A 19,766-nucleotide genomic window follows, 5' to 3' on the forward strand; every position below is an offset into this window, starting at 1 on the left:
ATCCCACCATAAAGTTTGTTTAGTCTTATTTTTGGTTGATACCAATACAGTTTGTGACTTTTCTAGAAGAGTAACCCAATCACTATCATCATAAGATCACTCCAGATCCGATTCCCATTTAATGTGGACTTTTTTAATGAAATTTTGGGTCGCTGGTTGCACCAAAAGTTTAAAGACAGACTGCGATGTTTTGAAAGCAGACAGGAGAAAGTGTTGTAACAGTAGCAATGTGTATACATATTTTTTTTTTTTGGTAACAAAACATGCATAAATTATGATGGAAACACATTTACAAAATAAATTATGCACAACAAAAAACTGTGACTTTGCCTCAACAGATCAGGTGGTTGATAACTGCACTAATTTGCAGACTTATCTCATTGCACAGGATCTAAAATATTATTTTAGTCATTATGAAACACCTGCGCCAAAGTGTGTCATCAGAATGATTTGGTATAACCAAGTAATTGATATTAATATTTCACATTTGCAGTTATATTAATCTGCATTATGCTTTGCATAATTATAAAATGTATTTTAGAGTTAATATTCATGCATATTTGTACATATAATGTCCTAGGGAAAGTAATGGCACCCATTCAGTGGAATGACTCATTATTACCTCCCAATTCCCAAACATCAGGCATCCGAATGCAAGATAATATGACAGCGTCTGTTATTGAGTATTTCATCTGCACGCTCTGAGACGCAAATTATTTATTATATAGGAAAAAAGAGTGACTGGCTTCTCCATTTGCAGCAACTTACTGATATTTTGTGCCAGTTTTCCAGAAAGTGAAAGAAAGTGTTCTCTTGAACACATGGGATTCGGGAACATTATTCACGAATGTTTTATACGAAATTCCAATTTTCCGCACAAGTTCAATTCCCAACTTTGGATGAAAACACAGCTAGCTGAGAAAATCACACACTCACCTTTATAGGTCTGCTTCGTTTATGCCTCTTCTTTCTCAAGAGTTTTTCTCTATCCTGAAACATGCAAAAGAAAGATATGATAGATGGGTGTTTGTTGCTCACTGCTGTGACTCCTGGCTGATGTTTTTAAGAAGTACTCACTCGTGTCAGCTCATCAATCATGCTCTGCTGCTCGAGAACCTGCAGCTTGAGGAACTCAATCTCTTGATCGTCGGTGGCCTGATCCAGATCATTCAGAGACTTGAGTTTCTTCAGTGGAGGATGGGAGGTAATCTTCTCTTTCTAAATACAACAAAACAGTACCAATACAACAGCACTGAAAAAAAAACTGGAGTAGAAACAATTTTCACTCAGTGAATTTTATAAATAATCACAAAGAAATGGCAAGTAACGCAATGAATTAAACCTTAAATTTAGAAGTATTTTCTCTTCTAAAATGTACTACAAAAATCTTTTTAACTTTGAAAAATATTTTTACAGTGAGAATCTAGCCATTTCCACCTGCAGAAAGCAGTATACGGTATTTTATTTACAAGAAATGTTTCTACACATTTTCTAGTGATCATGTAAGCAGTATATTTATCCAGTGCATGTTGTCACCCTTTTGTAAATTTAAAGGACTATTTCACACGAAAATATTTACTTTATAGAAAATATTTACTTCTCCTTAGATTATCCAATATGTAGATGAGTTTGTTTTTTCGAATGGGTGCCGTCAGAATGAGAGTTCAAACAACTGATAAAACATTACAACAAGTAACATGGATTACTTGTGGATTATTGTGACGATTTTATCAGCTGTTTGGACTGTTTGGACGGCACCCATTCACTGCAGAGCATCCATTGCTGAGACAGTGATGCAATGCTACATAATTATTTGTGAATTTCTTACTCAGTACAGTGTTCTGTCCATCTGAGATTGTGAATTCACATTCAAAAATATTTAGATTGTAACATTTAGTTGTATAAACATTTATCCCAAATAACCCCAGTGTTTAGTGCTAAATACACATGTAAAAATGTTTCAAAACAACATGTCACTATGTGATCTTAAAACAAAACACCAATCTAATTTTTTTTAAATTGTCGATATTACAGCAACTAACAGAGACTTGAAAGTACGTGCATTCAAAGTTCAGCTGCTTGACTACAATAACATTACGCTATCTGCTCAAATCATCACGTTTGTCGTAAGATTAAAATATAAGGTTACTGCCTTTCTGTGCTTTGTTAGCATTTGGTAGATTTAGATTTAATCACACATTACACCTGCACTTTAAAATGCAGATTCAATTTGGAGAGATAAAGAGGAACCCACCATCTCCAGGTTCTCCTTGGTTATGGATTTCAGTTTATCCTCCATCCTCTGAAGGGAGTGGCTGAGTTCATCATTTTTCCTATTTAACAATTTGTTCTTCTCCAGTAAGGGCTTGCACTGTTTCTCTGTTTCTCGAATACGCTTCAACTGAGAGGAGCAATTCAGGGTTAATTATTCATAAACAAAAGATACAAAAAGAGAAATGTTTCCAAGACCGCACATAAAAGAAGATGCATGCTGAGGATTTTATAGTCCTGTAAAAACCAACAATCATTCCACAGTTGGCATTGCTTTTTATCCTTCACTGCGACACTGATGATGTTTGCATAAATGCTTCCTGGATACTCAATGACACTGAAACATACCAGCTCATTTCTTTCATCCACTAAGATTGAATTGCGGTCCTCCAGTTTACGAATGGTGGCTTTGAGTTCACTAATGCGTTTCTGGTTCCTTCTCATGTCCTAAAACACACAACACCAGATATATCAGTAGCACACACACATGTACTGTACATTGCATAATAAAGGAAAATGTATGCACTAATATAAAATGCTAATGATATTACCCCATATTTACACAGGGAACTGAGAGTTTATAGCCTTTTATTAAAGCAGGCAGAGTATCATGTATCAGGTAAATGCATTAGTGTTTGTGTGTGTTACTGAGTGTGAAAGAGCGCTTACTTCAACTGGCTAACAATAACACTTATTCTTAACTTAAAAAGTTGCATAACAAGAATGGACATAACCATTTGTGACCCTGGATCACAAAACCAATCATAAGGGTCAATTTTTCGAACTTGAGATTTACACATCACCTGAAAGCTGAATAAATCATCTTTCCATTGATGTACGGTTTGTTAGGAGAGGGCAATATTTGGCTGAGATACAGCTATGTGAAATATCTGAGGGTGCAAAAAAAATCTAAATATTGAGAAAATCACCTTTAAAGTTGTCCAAATGAAGTTCTTAGCAATGCATATTACTAATTAAGTTGTGATATATTTACAGTAAGAAATTTACAAAATATCTTCATGGAACATGATCTTTACTTAATATCCTGATTTTTGGCATAAAAGAAAAATCAATAATTTTGACCCATACAATGTATTATTGGCCATTGCTACAAATTCGGAGTGCCTATTTACAGTAAGTGCCAATAGCCCGTCTTGTTGGCAAAGGCTATTTACACTAACTCTGCCCACTAACATGTGATTGAGCATTAGTTTCAGTGGCGCAGGTGGTAAAACTCATGCTTTTTGACACGATCGACCCAAGTTCGAGCCCTCCTTTTGCCAAACTTTTTTTTTTTTCTCCCTTTTCGAATCTCATATTGCATCAGAAAGGCATTTATTTTAAATAAAAATGAAGGAAATAATCAAATTTTCAAGTTGAAAATAAGAGTATCGGGTAGGGTTAGGGTAGGTGTAGGGAGGGCTTTATTGTCCCAATAAGGTGGCATGCATTTAATAATTTGAATTAAAACTATAATTTGCACTCAATACGTTATTATTGCATACTGTTTTATAATGTACGACAATACTGAGGTGCAGATAATTGCCACAATTTGCAATAAGTAATATAAATAGCAGAAAATCTTGCTATTTTAACAGTGTAAATAGTATCTATCGCTAAAAAAAATATGCTATTTGCACTAGTGTAAATAGTATTTAATCGCTATTTACACTGAGTGCAAATAGCCGCTGCCCAAAAAATATACCCCAGCGACTTAAGACTGCTTTTGTGCTCCAGGCTCACATTTAGATTAACTCTAACTTCTCAATCTTTTACTCTTACACAGAAATGTTTTCTTTTAACAGAAATAATTTATTCTGATATCATTTTATTGACTATATATTTAAGACTGCACTGCACTACAAGGACATGTGCATCTGTGGATTCAACACGTCTAGTTTCTTTACCGGACTCCCACAATGCTCTGCTCCATCTCCAGCGCGGCCGGGGATCTCTCTTTTGGGGCTTCCTAGGTTGCACTCTGCCTCTTTTACCAAAAAAAGCTGCTCATCAAGCGCATCCTTCTGTAGCTGCAACTTCTGCAAGAAGCCTGTTGCTGTTTCCAGCTCTTTCTCCAGCGAGAAAATCGTCCGGTCCTTCGCCTTGATCTCATCCACCTGCACAAAGTTCAAACTGCATTAACCCACAGAGGCAGGGTTTGGCTTTTCATCTTTTTCAAATAGTGCCTAACTGTAAATATACTGCAAAAATATCATCATTTTAATAGTAAAAGACTGTAAAAACACTATAGTAAAACATGGAAAAATTAATGTAATTTTACAGCAAAATACTGTTAGATGTAGTGAAAACAAACGAGTTATCTTACAATTCGCAGTTGAAAACCATGAATTGACATTCCCAGAATTCTCTGTTTTTGTTTGTTTGTTTGTTTGTTTGTTGTTGTTTTTTTTGTGGATGCTCTACAGTGAATGGGTGCCGTCAGAATAAGAGTCCAAACATGTGATAAAAACATCAAAATAATTCATAAGTAATCAACACCACTCCAGTCCATCAGTTAATGTCTTGAGAAGACAAAAGCTGAAACAAATCCAGCATTAAGACATTTTTTACTTTAAACTGTTGCTTCTGAAAAAAGTAAAATATCCTCTATCCATAATATTGATTTCTCAGTGAAGTGGTGTGGTCTGAGAAATCTGCACATATCAAGCACCGTTTACAAGCCAAAACAGCTCTAAACAAATAAGTGGACTTTTTCACTGAAGGAAGCAATATTATGGACTCATATTTTAACCAGAAGCAACTGTTTAAAGTTAATAACGTCGTAATGCTGGATGTGTTTCAGCTTTTGTCTTCTCCAGATGTTAACTAATGGACTGGAGTGGTGTGGATTATTGTGATGTTTTTATCAGCTGTTTGGACTCTCATTCTGACGGCACCCATTCACTGCAGAGCATCCATTGGAAGCTCCAGTGAAGAAACAAACTCAGATACATCTCAGTACCTTTTCAGCAAATATTCATTTATGGATAAACTACTTTATGGTGGTTGTCAGTATATTATTATAAAGGTAAAAATTAAAAAACAAACATTATTTCAGTTAATAAAATCAATTTAACCAATGTTGTTTCCAAATAAGCAGGGAGGTGTGTATACTGTGATACATATAATGCTTGTAAATATGTAATATAAAATTAGAATTTATAAAACGGATAGTGATAAAACTTGATTCTCATTGGTTCGAAGCTGTTGTAAATTACAAAGTAACATCCACATTTGTTTACGTTTGTGTGTTGCTTGGCAACCACTTTGTTGCAAACTATGTATATGGAATAACCGTTTTATAAAAGCAATAAGCCCCAAGAAGCCGTGGTTTACAGTGAATTTATAACAGCTAAGGGCCGTTGTGCCTAAAACCCCCAGCTGTTATAAATTCAATGTAAATCATTGCTTTATTATTTGACATTTCCACATTAAGAATAAAAACGCTGGCTTACCAATCGACGAATATCTCGCTCACAGTCCCACTTGATCTTGGAAATTTGCTCCTGGTGCGCTTGATGTTCAGTGCGCAGGTCACCAGCCTTCATCTTGTCGGCTATTATTATAGTATTCAGTGCTTCATCCGTCTGCCGTTTGGTGGATTTTAGCTCGGCTATTTCTTGCAGCAGCTTTACGCGCTCCTGGTCAAAGAAGCGGCGGGCTTCCTCTCGAGCCTCGAGCGTTAGGACCGTGCGCACTTTCTCGCCGCTGCCGTCGCGCAGCGCACTGAGTGCAGACCGCAAACGCTGGATCTCTCCTTCTTTAATCTTAGTGGTGCGCGCCAACTCCTGCTCATGCTGCCGTGTCAGCGATTCCCGCAGAGCTGCGAGCTCCTTTAGCTTCTCCTCGTGCCAGCGAGCCCGCTGCTCCGTCAGCGCCGCCGTGTGCCGATGCTGCTCCTGCTCGCGGATGCGCTTGCCTTCCTGCACCTTTTCTCGCTCCAACTTGGTCACCTGCAGAAATAAGTTCATGAGCGAGGCTTGTGGTAATATTGCATTTATCCCATATCTATTCTAATATGGACAAATCCATAATATAACTATAATATAACACCATTTATTAAATTGTCAAATGTTTCAAATAATTAAAATTTCAATAACTTTTTTTTTTTTTTAAGTATCTTGTGCTCATCAGGGCTGCATTTATTTGATCAAAAATACAGTAAAACAGTAATATCGTGAAATATTATTACAATTTTAAATTTAGTCAACGATTTTCAGCATCATTAGGCTTCAGTGTCACATGATCCTTCAGAAATCATTATTATATGCTGATTTATTATCAATGTTTTCTTAAAATATAAGCCTTTACTATCACTTTTTATCAATTTACTGTTACAAAACACTGTTCTTTTAAATTTTTCATTTATCAAAGGATCCTGAAACAAGTATCACAGGTTCCAAAAAGATGATTAAGCAGCACAACTGTTTCCAACATTGATAATAAATCAGTATATTATAATGATTTCTGAAGGATCATGTGACACTGAAGACTGGAGTAATGATGCTGAAAATACAGCTTTGCTTCACAAATCGAAAACCATTATTTTAAATTGTAATAATATTTTAATATCACAGTTTTTTCTGGATTTTTGATCAAATGACCACAAGAGACTTATGACGGTTATGAAAGTTCTTTGTAAAGGTGCTATACAATCAATTCAAGAGAATTAGTTTTCTCCTTGCCTTTCAGAAGCACCAGGTAAATCTGTACATGCTGTTGGCCTACCTTGCATTTTTCTTGATGCAGTTCAATTTGAATATCGGTTAATTTCGACCTGAGATCTTCATTGGCTGCCTGTAAGGCAGAGATGAGCGCTTCAGGCTTCTCGCCCTTGGCGCGGCCTTTCTTTGCCATTGGGTCAGATGTAGGGGTTCCTCAAACACTCTTAATATCCATCACTTCAAGTAACACTGACGTTTCCAGTTCCGTCTTTTCCTCATTATCCTTGCAGTGAGAAAACCTGTGGGAATACAAAGAAACACACATTTCCATTACTATTTACAGTAAGGGTAAGGACAAAATCACTTTGGAAACTTATGTTTAGAAACTTAAATTGTCATGCTATGACTTCAGCCTTATCACAGATTTCACCTTTTCTTATTATATGAAGGAAACTCTTGAGGAAAGTCTTAGAATCTTGGAAGTCTTATCATTTATTTTGCTACTTTTTCAAATGCCTTTTAGTCCCAGACCCACGATGTCATAGGATATGAAAATCTATAATAAAATATGAATAACAATTAATTGGGATTAATAATAATATTAATTATTACATATAGGTGAATTCAGGTTGACTGGGACACATTTGTCAGTCATTTCAATGGCCAAAATCAATCCAATACACACAGTTCAGTGTGTATTGCCAGAATATGATTTACTGTATATATTGAAGAGCACACTCTAAAAAATGCTGGGTTAAATACAACCCAGTGCTGGGTAAAATATGGACAAATCCAGCAACTGGGTTGTTTTGACATGTGAGCTCTGTTGCATTCAGTGCCTACAAAGCTATGACTCTGAAAACAATAATAGTGTTTCATTTCAAAATTAGCTGTGATTATGTCAAATTATGCCAAACCGTGTCAGATATGTAGTGGAGTGTGTGAACATGTTCAGGACATTTAGACTCTAAAAAAAGCTGGGTTAATTTTTATTTATTTTTTTACCCAAATGCTGGGTTCAGCTTGTTGGGTCATTTTATTGGATTATTTTAATTTTTTCAAAACAACCCAGCCGCAGAGTTACAGTCAGATCATGGGCTTATCGAGTCCTCTACAGGAGAGAGAGGTTCTCAGTGCCGCCGATTTGGTGCACTTCTTCAATGAAATAAAGGTTTGTATAGGAGGTAAATGAGGTAACGAGTAAACACAGGTGGGGCAAATTAACCAATAATCAGGAAACAAGGTGGGTGAGAGCACATGGCACATAGAACCAAACAAGACAAGCCATGTGCTCACACAAAACAAAAACACAAGCACATGGCCAGCAAAACAAAATCACTAGCCATGTGCAAAACAGGACACGAACACGCAGCTAATCAGAATCAGAATCAGAAAGAGCTTTATTGCCAAGTGTGTTTGCACACACAAGGAATTTGTCTTGGTGTTAGGAGCTTCCAGTACAGAAAGTACAAACATAGTGCAGACAACATATAATTAAGGTGATAAAGAACACTAATGAAGAGAATATACAATAATTAAGGATAACAATAGTAATAAAAATAAAAATATACAGAAAAGAGACATGACCATAGACAGAACTGTGAATGTGCATGTGTCCTATGTACAGATGAAGGTTTGATGGGTTATTTACAGATGTACAGTACCGGGGGGTGTGATGTGTTGTTCAGGTGGGATACGGCCTGGGGGAAAAAACTGTTCTTGTGTCTGGCTGTTCTGGTACTCAGTGATCTGTAGCGCCGGCCAGAGGGCAACAGTACAAAGAGAGAGTGTGCTGGGTGTGAGGGGTCCAGAGTGACTTTCTTAGCCCTTTTCCTCACTCTGGAGGTGTAAAGTTCTTGGAGGCTGGGCAGAGGGGCACCGATAATTCTCTCAGCAGTCCTAACTGTCCGTTGTAGTCTTCTGATGTCTGTTTTGGTAGCTGAACCAAACCAAACAGTTATAGAAGAACATAGGACAGACTCGATGATTGCAGAGTAGAACTGTTTCAGCAGCTCCTGAGGCAGGTTGAACTTCCTTAGCTGGCGGAGGAAATACAGCCTCTGCTGGGCCTTTTTCGCAATAGAGTCAATGTGATTGTCCCACTTCAGGTCCTGAGAGATGGTGGTGCCCAGGAATCTGAATGACTCTACTGAAGTCACAGTGCTGTTCATGATGGTGAGTGGGGGGAGAGCAGGGGGGTTTCTCCTGAAGTCCACTATCATCTCCACAGTTTTGAGCGTGTTCAGCTCCAGGTTGTTAAGACTGCACCAGACAGCCAGCTGCTCAACTTCCTGTCTGTAAGCAGACTCGTCACCGTCCTTGATGAGGCCTATGACTGTAGTGTCGTCCGCAAACTTCAGGAGCTTGACAGAGGGGTCCTTTGATGTGCAGTCATTCGTGTAGAGAGAGAAGAGCAGTGGGGAGAGAACGCAACCCTGAGGGGCGCCAGTGCTGATGGTGAGAGTCCTGGATGTGAGTTTGCCCAGCCTCACTAGCTGCTGCCTGTCTGTCAGGAAGCTGGTGATCCACTGACAGATGGAGGAGGGCACAGAGAGCTGTCTCAGTTTGTCTGAGAGAAGGTCAGGTATGATGGTATTGAAGGCCGAGCTGAAGTCCACAAATAAGATCCTTGCATAATTCCCAGGTTTGTCGAGGTGTTGCAGGATGTAATGCAGTCCCATATTGACAGCGTCATCCACAGACCTGTTTGCTCTATAGGCAAACTGAAGAGGATCCAGCAAGGGTCTAGTGATGTCCTTCAGGTAGGCCAGGACCAGTCTCTCAAGTGACTTCATGACCACAGACGTGAGTGCGACAGGTCTGTAGTCATTAAGTCCAGTGATTTTGGGCTTTTTGGGGACGGGAATGATGGTGGAGCGTTTGAAGCAGCAGGGAACTTCACACAGCTCCAGAGATCTGTTGAAGATTTGTGTAAAGATGGGGGCCAATTGGTCAGCACAGACTTTTAGACAGGCAGGTGAAATACCGTCTGGTCCTGAAGCTTTCCTAGATTTCTGTTTTCTGAAGACCCGGTTCACATCCTCTACACAGACTTTAAACGCAGGTAGAATGGTGGGGGAGGGAGTAAGGGGGGTTGCAGGGGGGGAAGGTGAATGTGTGAAGTGCAGATCAGAGCGGGTGCTGGGTGTCAGTCTGGCCTTTTCAAATCTGCAGTAGAACACATTGAGATCGTCAGCCAGTTGTTGATTCTCCACAGACTGTGGGGGTGGTGTCTTGTACATGGTGATGTTCCTCAGACCAGTCCATACCGATGCCGGATCGTTGGCTGAAAGTTCTTTTTTCAACTTCTCAGAGTAGTTCTTTTTAGCCACTCTGATCTCCTTTGTTAGTCTGTTCCTGGCCTGGTTATACAAGATTTTATCCCCACTTCTGTAAGCGTCCTCTTTGGCCTGACGAAGCTGTTTGAGTTTCCCAGTAAACCACGGTTTATCATTATTGAATGATAAGAATGTCCTGGTGGGGATGCATATATCCTCACAGAAACTGATATATGATGTTACAGTCTCTGCGAGTTCATCCAGATCGGTGGCAGCGGCTTCAAAAACACTCCAATCAGTGAGGTCAAAACAAGCTTTTAAATCTTGCTCTGCTTCATTAGTCCATCTCTTAACAGTTCTTAATACAGGCTTAGAAGATCTGAGTTTTTGCCTATAGGTCGGTATGAGATGAACCAAACAGTGATCAGAGAGCCCCAGAGCTGCCCGTGGGACAGAGTGATATGCATCTTTAATTATTGTGTAACAATGATCCAATATATTACTGTCTCTGGTGGGACATGTAACGTGCTGTCTGTATTTTGGCAGTTCGCGGGAGAGATTTGCTTTATTAAAATCTCCAAGAATGATTAAAAAAGAGTCCGGGTACCTTTGCTCTGTTTCAGATATTTGTTCAGCCAGCTGTTGCATCGCGGCGCTCACGCACGCGTCCGGAGGCACGTACACATTCACGAGAATGAAGGAGGAAAACTCGCGGGGTGAATAGAACGGCTTACAGTTTATGAAGAAGGCCTCCAAATTAGGAGAACACATCTTCTTCAGAGTTGTTACATCTGAACACCAACCTTCATTTATGTAGAAACATAGTCCACCACCTCTCGTTTTCCCCGTTAGCTCTGTGATGCGGTCTGATCTGAACAGCTGATATCCAGGCAAATGAAGCATGTTATCCGGGATGTTTTCACTCAGCCAGGTTTCAGTGAAGCACAATGCAGCAGAGTTTGTAAAGTCCTTATTTGTGTGGGTGAGGAGAAGTAGTTCATCCATTTTGTTAGGAAGGGATCGGAGATTCGCTAGATGAATGCTTGGGAGCGCAGTTCGGAAGCCGCGTTCGCGGAGTTTAACCAGCGCGCCGGCGCGCTTCCCTCTTTTCCGTCTGAGCGCGCGTTTGACTAGGACCGCTGCCCCTCCGACCAAAACATCCAACAAAGCGTCTGAATAATCAAAAACCGGAAAAAAATTGTCCGGTGTGTGTTGCCTTATGTCCAGTAGTTCGTCTCTGGTAAAACTGACAGTAGGAGAATGACTAAACACAGAACAAACAAACAAAAACAACAAAAGTACGGGAGCGTTCCACACCACAGCAGCCATACTCGGCGCCATCTTGAGTAGATATAATGAGGAGACTCATAAGCTGCATGTTCACAAAACAGGACAAACATGAAACAAGCTGCGTGCCACACAGAACAAGACAAAACGAGAAAAAAGCACATGGCCGAAACCGAACCACGTGCCGAACAAAACACACACACAGAGGACAGAGGAGCGCACGGCCCGAGCAAACTCGAAATCGCACACTCCCACACCGAGACAAACCTGGAGCGTGAGTGTCCGTACCTTGACACGAAACCAGAACCGAGCCTGAATAAGACAGGAGTGCCGGGATCCGAACCCCACGCCCCAACATGAAACAGAGCACGCAGACAAGAGAGAACAAGACAAGTGGGGAAGTCGTGGCCTAATGGTTAGAGAGTCGGACTCGTAAACCAAAGGTTGTGGGTTCGAGTCCCCGGCCGGCAGGAATTGTAGGTGGGGGAAGTGAATGTACAGCGCTCTCTCCACCCTCAATACCACGACTGAGGTGCCCTTGAGCAATGGCTGCCCACTGCTCCGGGTGTGTGTTCACGGTGTGTGTGTGTGTGTGTGCATTTGTTCACTACTCACTGCTGTGTGTGTGCACTTGGATGGGTTAAACGCAGAGCACCAATTTCGAGTATGGGTCACCATACTTGACAATACGTCACAACTTTAACTTAACTTTAAGAAGGGAGTGTCAGAGCTCCGTCACAAAACCATGAATAAACTGGACCGAAGTGACAGAACCCTGACAGCGTCAGCAGTGGTCATGATGGAAACGCCTTTTGCCTTGCATAACATAAATGGATTTTATTCATTATAATACTGAGTTTAATTTATTTTAATGTTAAAATATGTTCTCTAATCTCAGTACTGTTTGTTTATGGGCAGGTTATGGAGTCAGTCACAGCATCTTTCAGCTACGAGTGGCCGCGGGTCTGAAGATTGCAGTTCCCCCACGAAAAGCAGCCCTTCACCAGCTCAGATTTCAGCGACACACCGGCACGAGAATTAGCATATATCTGTAAAAAGCGATTACAGAGAACATTTGAATACACTTAAATTAAAATGCTACTTTTAAATGTTACATATTTATGTCTAAAATGCTTGTTAAACGAGTTTAAATGTATGTAATATTGTAAACTATGCTGTATTCACTCAAATAAATTCAATTTGTCTTTTATTTTCATCCATGGGTGTTCTTGCTTAATAAATGTTCACCTTTTGATTATTGCTGTTGCCTCTACTAATTTTGTGTGTGATTTTTAATCTCCAGCCCATTTTAACCCAGAAATATAATCATTTTTAAACAATAGTTGATTTAAATAAAACAACCCAGCATGTGTTCTGTCCAATATTTACCCAGCGCTGGGTTGCCAAATAACCCAAGTTGGGTTGTTTTTAACAAAGCATTTTTTTAGCGTGTAGGAGAACATTATTTGCCATTTCAGTGACACTTTAATTTAGGGACCTATTCTCTATTATAGATCAGTGATTAGCATGCATATTATTAGCACATTAACTGTTCATTAGTACTTATCAAGCACATATTAATGCATTAGGAGTTGTTCATACAGAGTGTGTCTAAAAACGCGAGATGCAGCGCTCAGGAATGGTTTTAATAAAAGCGCAGCACAGAATGCCTGCTTTCTTCTCTAAACAAAAGCTTGCAGCACTTGCCCCACCTCTGGGCTCTTCTGATTGGTCCACTGTTTTGAAACTGACATTGATGTGTAGCGCTGCATGCAAATGTTGAAATTATTTTAACAGTATAGTTAAAAGTGGTGCATTGGAATGGAAACACACACTCTGTGTGAACGGACCCTTATTCTGCATGATCATATTTCAGATCTCTTAATCCTAAACTTACCAGCTACCTTACTAACTATTAATAAGCAGCAAATTAGGAGTTTGTGTGGCCCAAAAATGAACAGAATTCTCTTGTGGTACATTTAAATGCACTGCATTGTTAGTAGCAATAAAAGAACAAGGAAAAGTATGTTTTAATTGAGTGTATTTTCTATACTCCCCTCCTTACACGGGAAATTACAAGCTGTTTCATAGCACAAATACCTGAATAAAAAACTATCTAGTGCTATTAATCATAAACCACTGTTTCTTGGCCCAGCATTTAATTATTAAGTATGAAGAACAATCAACTTACACAAGATACTGACAGCACAGGCTCGAGTTTTCTTGACAACACATGCAGCAAACCGCTCACCCACACACACATGCTGTGTCACACCAGCACTCAGATACTAAAATTGGACTACTGACTGTACTAAACTACAGTGTTTAACCATGCTTCACAGCCATGCACACTGCAACCGTCTTCTACAGTCAGACATATAAACTCAAGACCTTCATTACATAAACAGCATTATGATGATTAAGAGATTGTGAATGATTATGATGACGATGAGGCATAATGGCGATTAAGAGATTGTGAATGAAGACTGAAGCTTGTCTCTCCAGATACAGCTGTCTGTACAACACAGTAGTCGCCTGAAACTACTAAAATAAGGCACAATTATCAGCGCAAAATTAGATGTGCTGCTGACACAAGACAGCATGAAGCATCTGACACGTCAAATTAATTACTTGCTGAAATTATGATCCTCAGGATGAGTTTGTTTCTTCATCAGGTTTGGAGAAATGTGTAATTCTATCACTTGCTCAGCAATGGATGTTCTGCAGTGAATGGGTGCCGTCAGAATGAGAGACCAAACAGCTGATAAAAACATCACAATAATCCACACCACTCCAGTCCATCAGTTAACATCTGGAGAAGCCAAAGCTGTGTGTTTTGTAGAAAACAAATCCATCACATATTCCAACCAAATATTTGTTTAGAGCTGTTTTGGCTTGTAAACTGTGATCTTGATCTGTGCAGATTTCTCTCCTGATTCAGACCAGACCACTTTTTCGTCTTCAATGGATGGATTTTATCAGCTGTTTGTTAATTGCACATTATTTACAATTAAATGAAAAAAAAAATTAAATTGATATTAAAACAAGGATTATAACAGGATATATATATATATATATATATATATATATATATTTTTTTTTTTTTTTTTTTTTTTTTTATAAAATTATTTTATTTCCAGACAGACAATTAAGCAAAATAAATTGGCTGGAGTTGCTGTGCTGTGCATCCAAAATAGAAATGCTGCCAAAATGGCCTTAGTAGACCATGCCAGTACAGACGGCGCCATTGATTATAACAGATCTAAAATAGATGTCTAGCCATTTTCCATATAAGACCAAAGTACTGAAATGATCGACATGCACAGTGAGACGGACACAGATTAAAACAGAGATGTTTAAGAATTTTCCTCAGTGTTTGAATTATATCCGTGTTTAATTAATTATATACATTTTATATACATATACATAAAAAAATAGAAAAAAATATCCACACACACACACACCATCCATCCAAAATGTTTATACTCCACTACTGAGCTCAACCGAGTAGTGTGAATATTTTAAATGAAGGGTTACTCTGGCAGAAATTGTCCTGTTTTAGCATGTTCAGCATTTCCAATATACAATGTACAGTATGTCAGCACTTCTCAACTGAAGGGACATCTAAACACGACTAACATCTGTTTAAATCACAATAACAAAATAGTAAAGCTATGTATAGCGGATAAAGCCTACAGTAAATGCAACCTTTTAGGCAGCCTGTAATCTAACATTAAATAATATAATGAAATTCTGCTGTTCAATAAATTGACAAAAATTGACACACAAAAAACACATTATTATTATTATTAAGGCAGTTCTATGATACTGCATTTACAGTAGACATCCAGCCATTCATATTATTGAAATATGAAACAGAAATGACTTGTTTCAAGCATAAAATCACTTCATTTTGATCATTTATTCCGAAAACAAGACTTTGCCATTTTGCTTTTCAAGTATATATATATATATATATCATGTATACTAAGAAAATCTTTTTCTTTTCTTTTTTGCAGTGTGATAAACATGTTTCAGTGAAGTATAGTGTTATACTTCACTCAATGCTTAAAAAAGAAAATATCCCATTAATTAATTCATTCATTATATATATTCTGAGTAAAGCATTCATTTATTTCAACATCTGATGATTATCACTGTTGAAGAATATCAGATTGGGTGAATATAAACAGCACAGAGGTTGTTGTGATCATTAATCATTGTACACATGCATGAAAGACAATAATCTACTAGTTCAGGACTGAATGAGTGTGAGGACTCAATGCCATACTGTACCACGGTATAAAACCACTATCACTAATACCATATTAACCCAGAAACGACTGAATCAAAAAGCACACACTGAAGCCACTGGGTGCCAAGTTTAAAAAAATAGATTTGTGTGGGGCACATTTAGCTCCAGCCGTGGTCATCCGGTCTGATTTAGCTGTCTATCACAGACTTCTGCATCCATAAATCCTTCTGAATGTTTCTGTGCGCTAAGTATAGGACACGCACCCTATCACACTGAATATTGCGAAATACCTTTTTTGTCTAAATTCATCTAGAAGCTTTAGTGTAGCCAAACCATGGCTAATTTGTGGTTACCATGATTTAACTACAATAACAATGTGGGTTTTTTTTGTGGTGGTTTGTAGTAAAACCATGGTTAATATTCATTAGGACCAACACAGAACAAAACATTCAATGCATTCTTATTGTCAGGTCCTGTGAGCCATATGGGTTTCTATGGTGTTTTTGCCTTTGATTAACAATTTGCCCTTTCTTTTTTTACTTTATATATTTATGCATATTACATCAGCAAGACAGCCTACTTCAGTATTTTTTTATAAACATATCAATGATGTCCCATACTGACAATAAAGTTGCTGAAAGTTTTTATATATTTAAAACAATATTTAAATATTTAATTTTGTGTCTTCTCTTTTACATTTTGTTGGCAACTTTTTTTTTATGCACTTAAAAGAAATGGGTCCAATTTTCCGAATCAACAACAAAATATCTTGAAGGATTCACCTCAATAAGCTTTTTACTTCTTTTAAATAAATTAATACATTTGCAATTTCTCAAATAGAGCTTTGAAAATGCCTTACATTTCCGAGCTTGCTGCAAATTTTTAACATTGAATGCATTCTGATTTTGTTGTGAACAGAGGCAGCATATAAAGACTGGTAATACAATAGAAACTACATTTTTTAATTGATTTTTAATTTCTTTCTGTAAAGCTTCTGTACTGTACAGTTTGTAAAATCCCTGTAAATTAAAAGCATGCGTAACAGCGATGCCTGCCTTAGAAAATGCCACTAATAAATTTGCACGTGACAAATCAATAGACTGAAATTTAGTAATGTGAGGTAAAAGTAGTGATTAATTGTGTACCACTTTATAGGCAATAAGCTAACCTCGCTGCACTCTGAAACATGAAATGCTGCTCAAATTATAGAATAAAGAAAGGCATTTAATTACTGGAAGAGTGAAGGTTCTTGGAGGGACTGGGCTGTTAAAGGGACATTACGGTCAGTTCCTCTTCCAGCTGCTCTGACCCGTTCACTGCTATAGCATGAGACAAGAGCACAAACACACTGGCATCATGACCCACTTTTACATCCACTGACACCAAACTCCAGACACCACAAACACAGTAACACTAGCCACTAGCCATGGCTCAGTTTGACCCCTGCAACATTTCTGTTTCCAGGAAGTTGAAAATGGAGGCAATGACGCAAAACCCAGTTCAGTTTCAAAGGGTTTCTCTTCAGCCCCACAACTAACAGTCATGGAATGCAGTTCGATATGAAATGCAAACATCAGTGCACACTGATCAATAGTCTACCATATCAATTCACATCCAAAAAGTCTGTTGTCGGGAAAATATAACACTGATTCGAAAATATATTTTCCCTCAAGATATTTCCATTAAATTTCATGGAGATTAAATGCATAAAATGACAGTCTCTCCGGTTAGTAGACCCGTATATCATTTCCTTTTTGTAAAATAGATTTGGGTTATTTTAAGATAATGCCTCTATTTGGCAGGGGAACATAATCTTGTCAATTGTACCAACAACAACAAAACCTACTAATCCAAAATCATACAGACAACACTACTTCAGATGGTTATTCTTTCAGACTTTAAATTAAAAACATGTATTCAATAATAATATTAATATGTATAACTAATAGCTAATTATTTCCATGTTTAAAATAGTTCAATATGTTGAACAGCTTAATAAAATGCTACTATTTTATAGTATAGAAGCCAAAACCGTAAAATCAGAACACATTGGCTATTAAAATTTCTTGTTTGAGTTCTTGTTGTATTCTTTGTAATATGAAGACATATGACTGGTTAATGTATAGAGTAAAAGTTATGTAATATATTGATCTGGAATCTGAGGTTTGCAAAAAAATAAAAAATAATTAAATATTGAGAAAATCTCCTTTAAAGTTGTCCAAATGAAGTTCTTAGCAATGCATATTATTCATCAGAAATTAAGTTTGATATATTTACAGTAGGAAATTTACAAAATATCTTCATGGAACATGATCTATTCTTAATTTCCTAATTATTTTTGGCATAAAAGATAAATCAATAATTTTGACCCAAACAATGTATTTTTGGCTATTGCTACAAATATACCCCAGCGACATAAAACTGCTTTTGTGCTCCAGGGTCACAAATGATCACATAAAGAGCCACTGTACTGCTTTTCACTCATGACATATTTTCTGGAGGATTCCCTGCAGCCTATGAAAATGCTTAGGGATTCCTATTGCAGTTTTCATAAATGTCATCATTTGGAACCAATCCTAAATGTTCTCTAATGGAAATGGCCTTTTTTGGATTCTAACTCAAAATAAAAGTAGACCTTTAAGAACACATACTTCTCAATAGGATTTTCCTGATTCCCAAAAGGACAAAATGCCCATTTAAGACATCAAATGGAATTTAAAGAAAATCTTTGATCCTCCCAAAGAGATTTTCTTTAACTGCCCAGAAGTAAGACATTTTATAACCAAACATGTAGAGTTCTGATTAATTATGCAATGATGAACAGGACTCTAAGAATCTAAGTTTTGATTTTTATAAGCACAGATCCTAAATTATAATCGATGGAAATTCCAATAGGAATACACAATCCTGCAGGATTTTTAAGTAGGAATGAATAACAATATAATACAGAGCTCCTTTCTCAAGGGATTTTTAAATATTTCAGATATTAACACGCTATGTCCCCTGTCTGTTCTGTAGTATACAGTCAAAGGATATCGATGAGAGATGTGTTATTTTGACACGGCAGCGGAGGTCATGTGACAGACTGCCTGAGGCCTTCGACAGATGATGGTTCTGTGATGAGAAGTGGATGCTGTTATGAGTATGAGTAGCATCATGTATGAGAGAGTATAATGTGTAATGCACCGCATCAGTGTCTCCTCGCGGCCTGCAGGGCTGAATCTCACGCGTCATGACGCGCAGGCCGAGCTCGCCCATTCCCATTGACACATCCATACAAAAACATCATATCACACCTGAACCGAGTCATAAACGCTTTCTAGGCGTGCCCTAAGCTTTCCTGTGATACTGTCAGTCTGTCCGGTGGCTCTCTGAAGCGCATCTCAGCGACGGCGCGCACGAACAGTTAAAACAGCAGCGACTCAAAGACGCCCGGAATAACGCTGTGCTTACCTAAAAAACAACCCGCCACGATGTGCCACGGTCCCCAAACCTCAAATCCGCAATCATGGTCCTACATATTTCTCAGCGCGACCTCTCAGCATCAGCAGCCGTACAATAAAACGACAAGCTCCGATGATGCTGCGTAGCTCCGCCCTCCTCCCGCTGTCAGAATGATGCTACGAAGCCCCGCCCCCTCCCGCTGTCAGAATGATGCTACGAAGCCCCGCCCCCTCCCGCTGTCAGAATGATGCTACGAAGCCCCGCCCCCTCCCGCTGTCAGAATGATGCTACGAAGCCCCGCCCCCTCTCGTTATTATTATATGTGTCTTCACAAGTAAGAGATGCAGTAACAGAACGTCTCCATTTCAAGGTTTAATCGTCACAGACATCGCTGTTGTGAAGCAGTCATTTTCCCTTGCCTTTGCTTGTGGAGGTCAGATAAAGTCTGAGCATTGAAACATACCCCACTTAGATTGTTCAATAAACCCTGCTGGCTTTTTTATAATCATCACATGCTTTCTGCTCTTCCTTGGCTTCCTCTGTCAACCTCTCAGGCTGATAGAAGAC

At 38.4% G+C, this 19,766-nt stretch overlaps 1 protein-coding gene across 3 annotated transcripts in view; it reads right to left on the reverse strand.

Annotated features, from left to right (window-relative positions):
- The window catches only part of jakmip2 (janus kinase and microtubule interacting protein 2), a 38,566-nt gene extending 19,227 nt beyond the window's left edge, over positions 1–19,339 (reverse strand). For 2 of the 3 annotated variants that reach the window (XM_079404834.1, XM_079404835.1), the window contains exons 1-8: positions 13,692–13,895; positions 7,000–7,234; positions 5,727–6,224; positions 4,179–4,388; positions 2,620–2,718; positions 2,255–2,401; positions 1,078–1,218; positions 937–990 (exon numbers count right to left, since the gene is read on the reverse strand). In XM_079404834.1, the coding sequence (XP_079260960.1) occupies positions 937–990; positions 1,078–1,218; positions 2,255–2,401; positions 2,620–2,718; positions 4,179–4,388; positions 5,727–6,224; positions 7,000–7,128 (1,278 nt within the window). In that variant the 5' untranslated portion in view covers positions 7,129–7,234; positions 13,692–13,895. Of the gene's footprint in view, positions 1–936; positions 991–1,077; positions 1,219–2,254; positions 2,402–2,619; positions 2,719–4,178; positions 4,389–5,726; positions 6,225–6,999; positions 7,235–13,691; positions 13,896–19,208 lie in introns of those variants that run through there. The other variant, XM_079404836.1, reaches the window with a different exon arrangement.
- Positions 19,340–19,766: the final 427 nt, after the last annotated feature.

Source organism: Barbus barbus, assembly GCF_936440315.1.
Source record: "Barbus barbus genome assembly, chromosome: 43".
Lineage (NCBI taxonomy): Eukaryota > Metazoa > Chordata > Actinopteri > Cypriniformes > Cyprinidae > Barbus > Barbus barbus.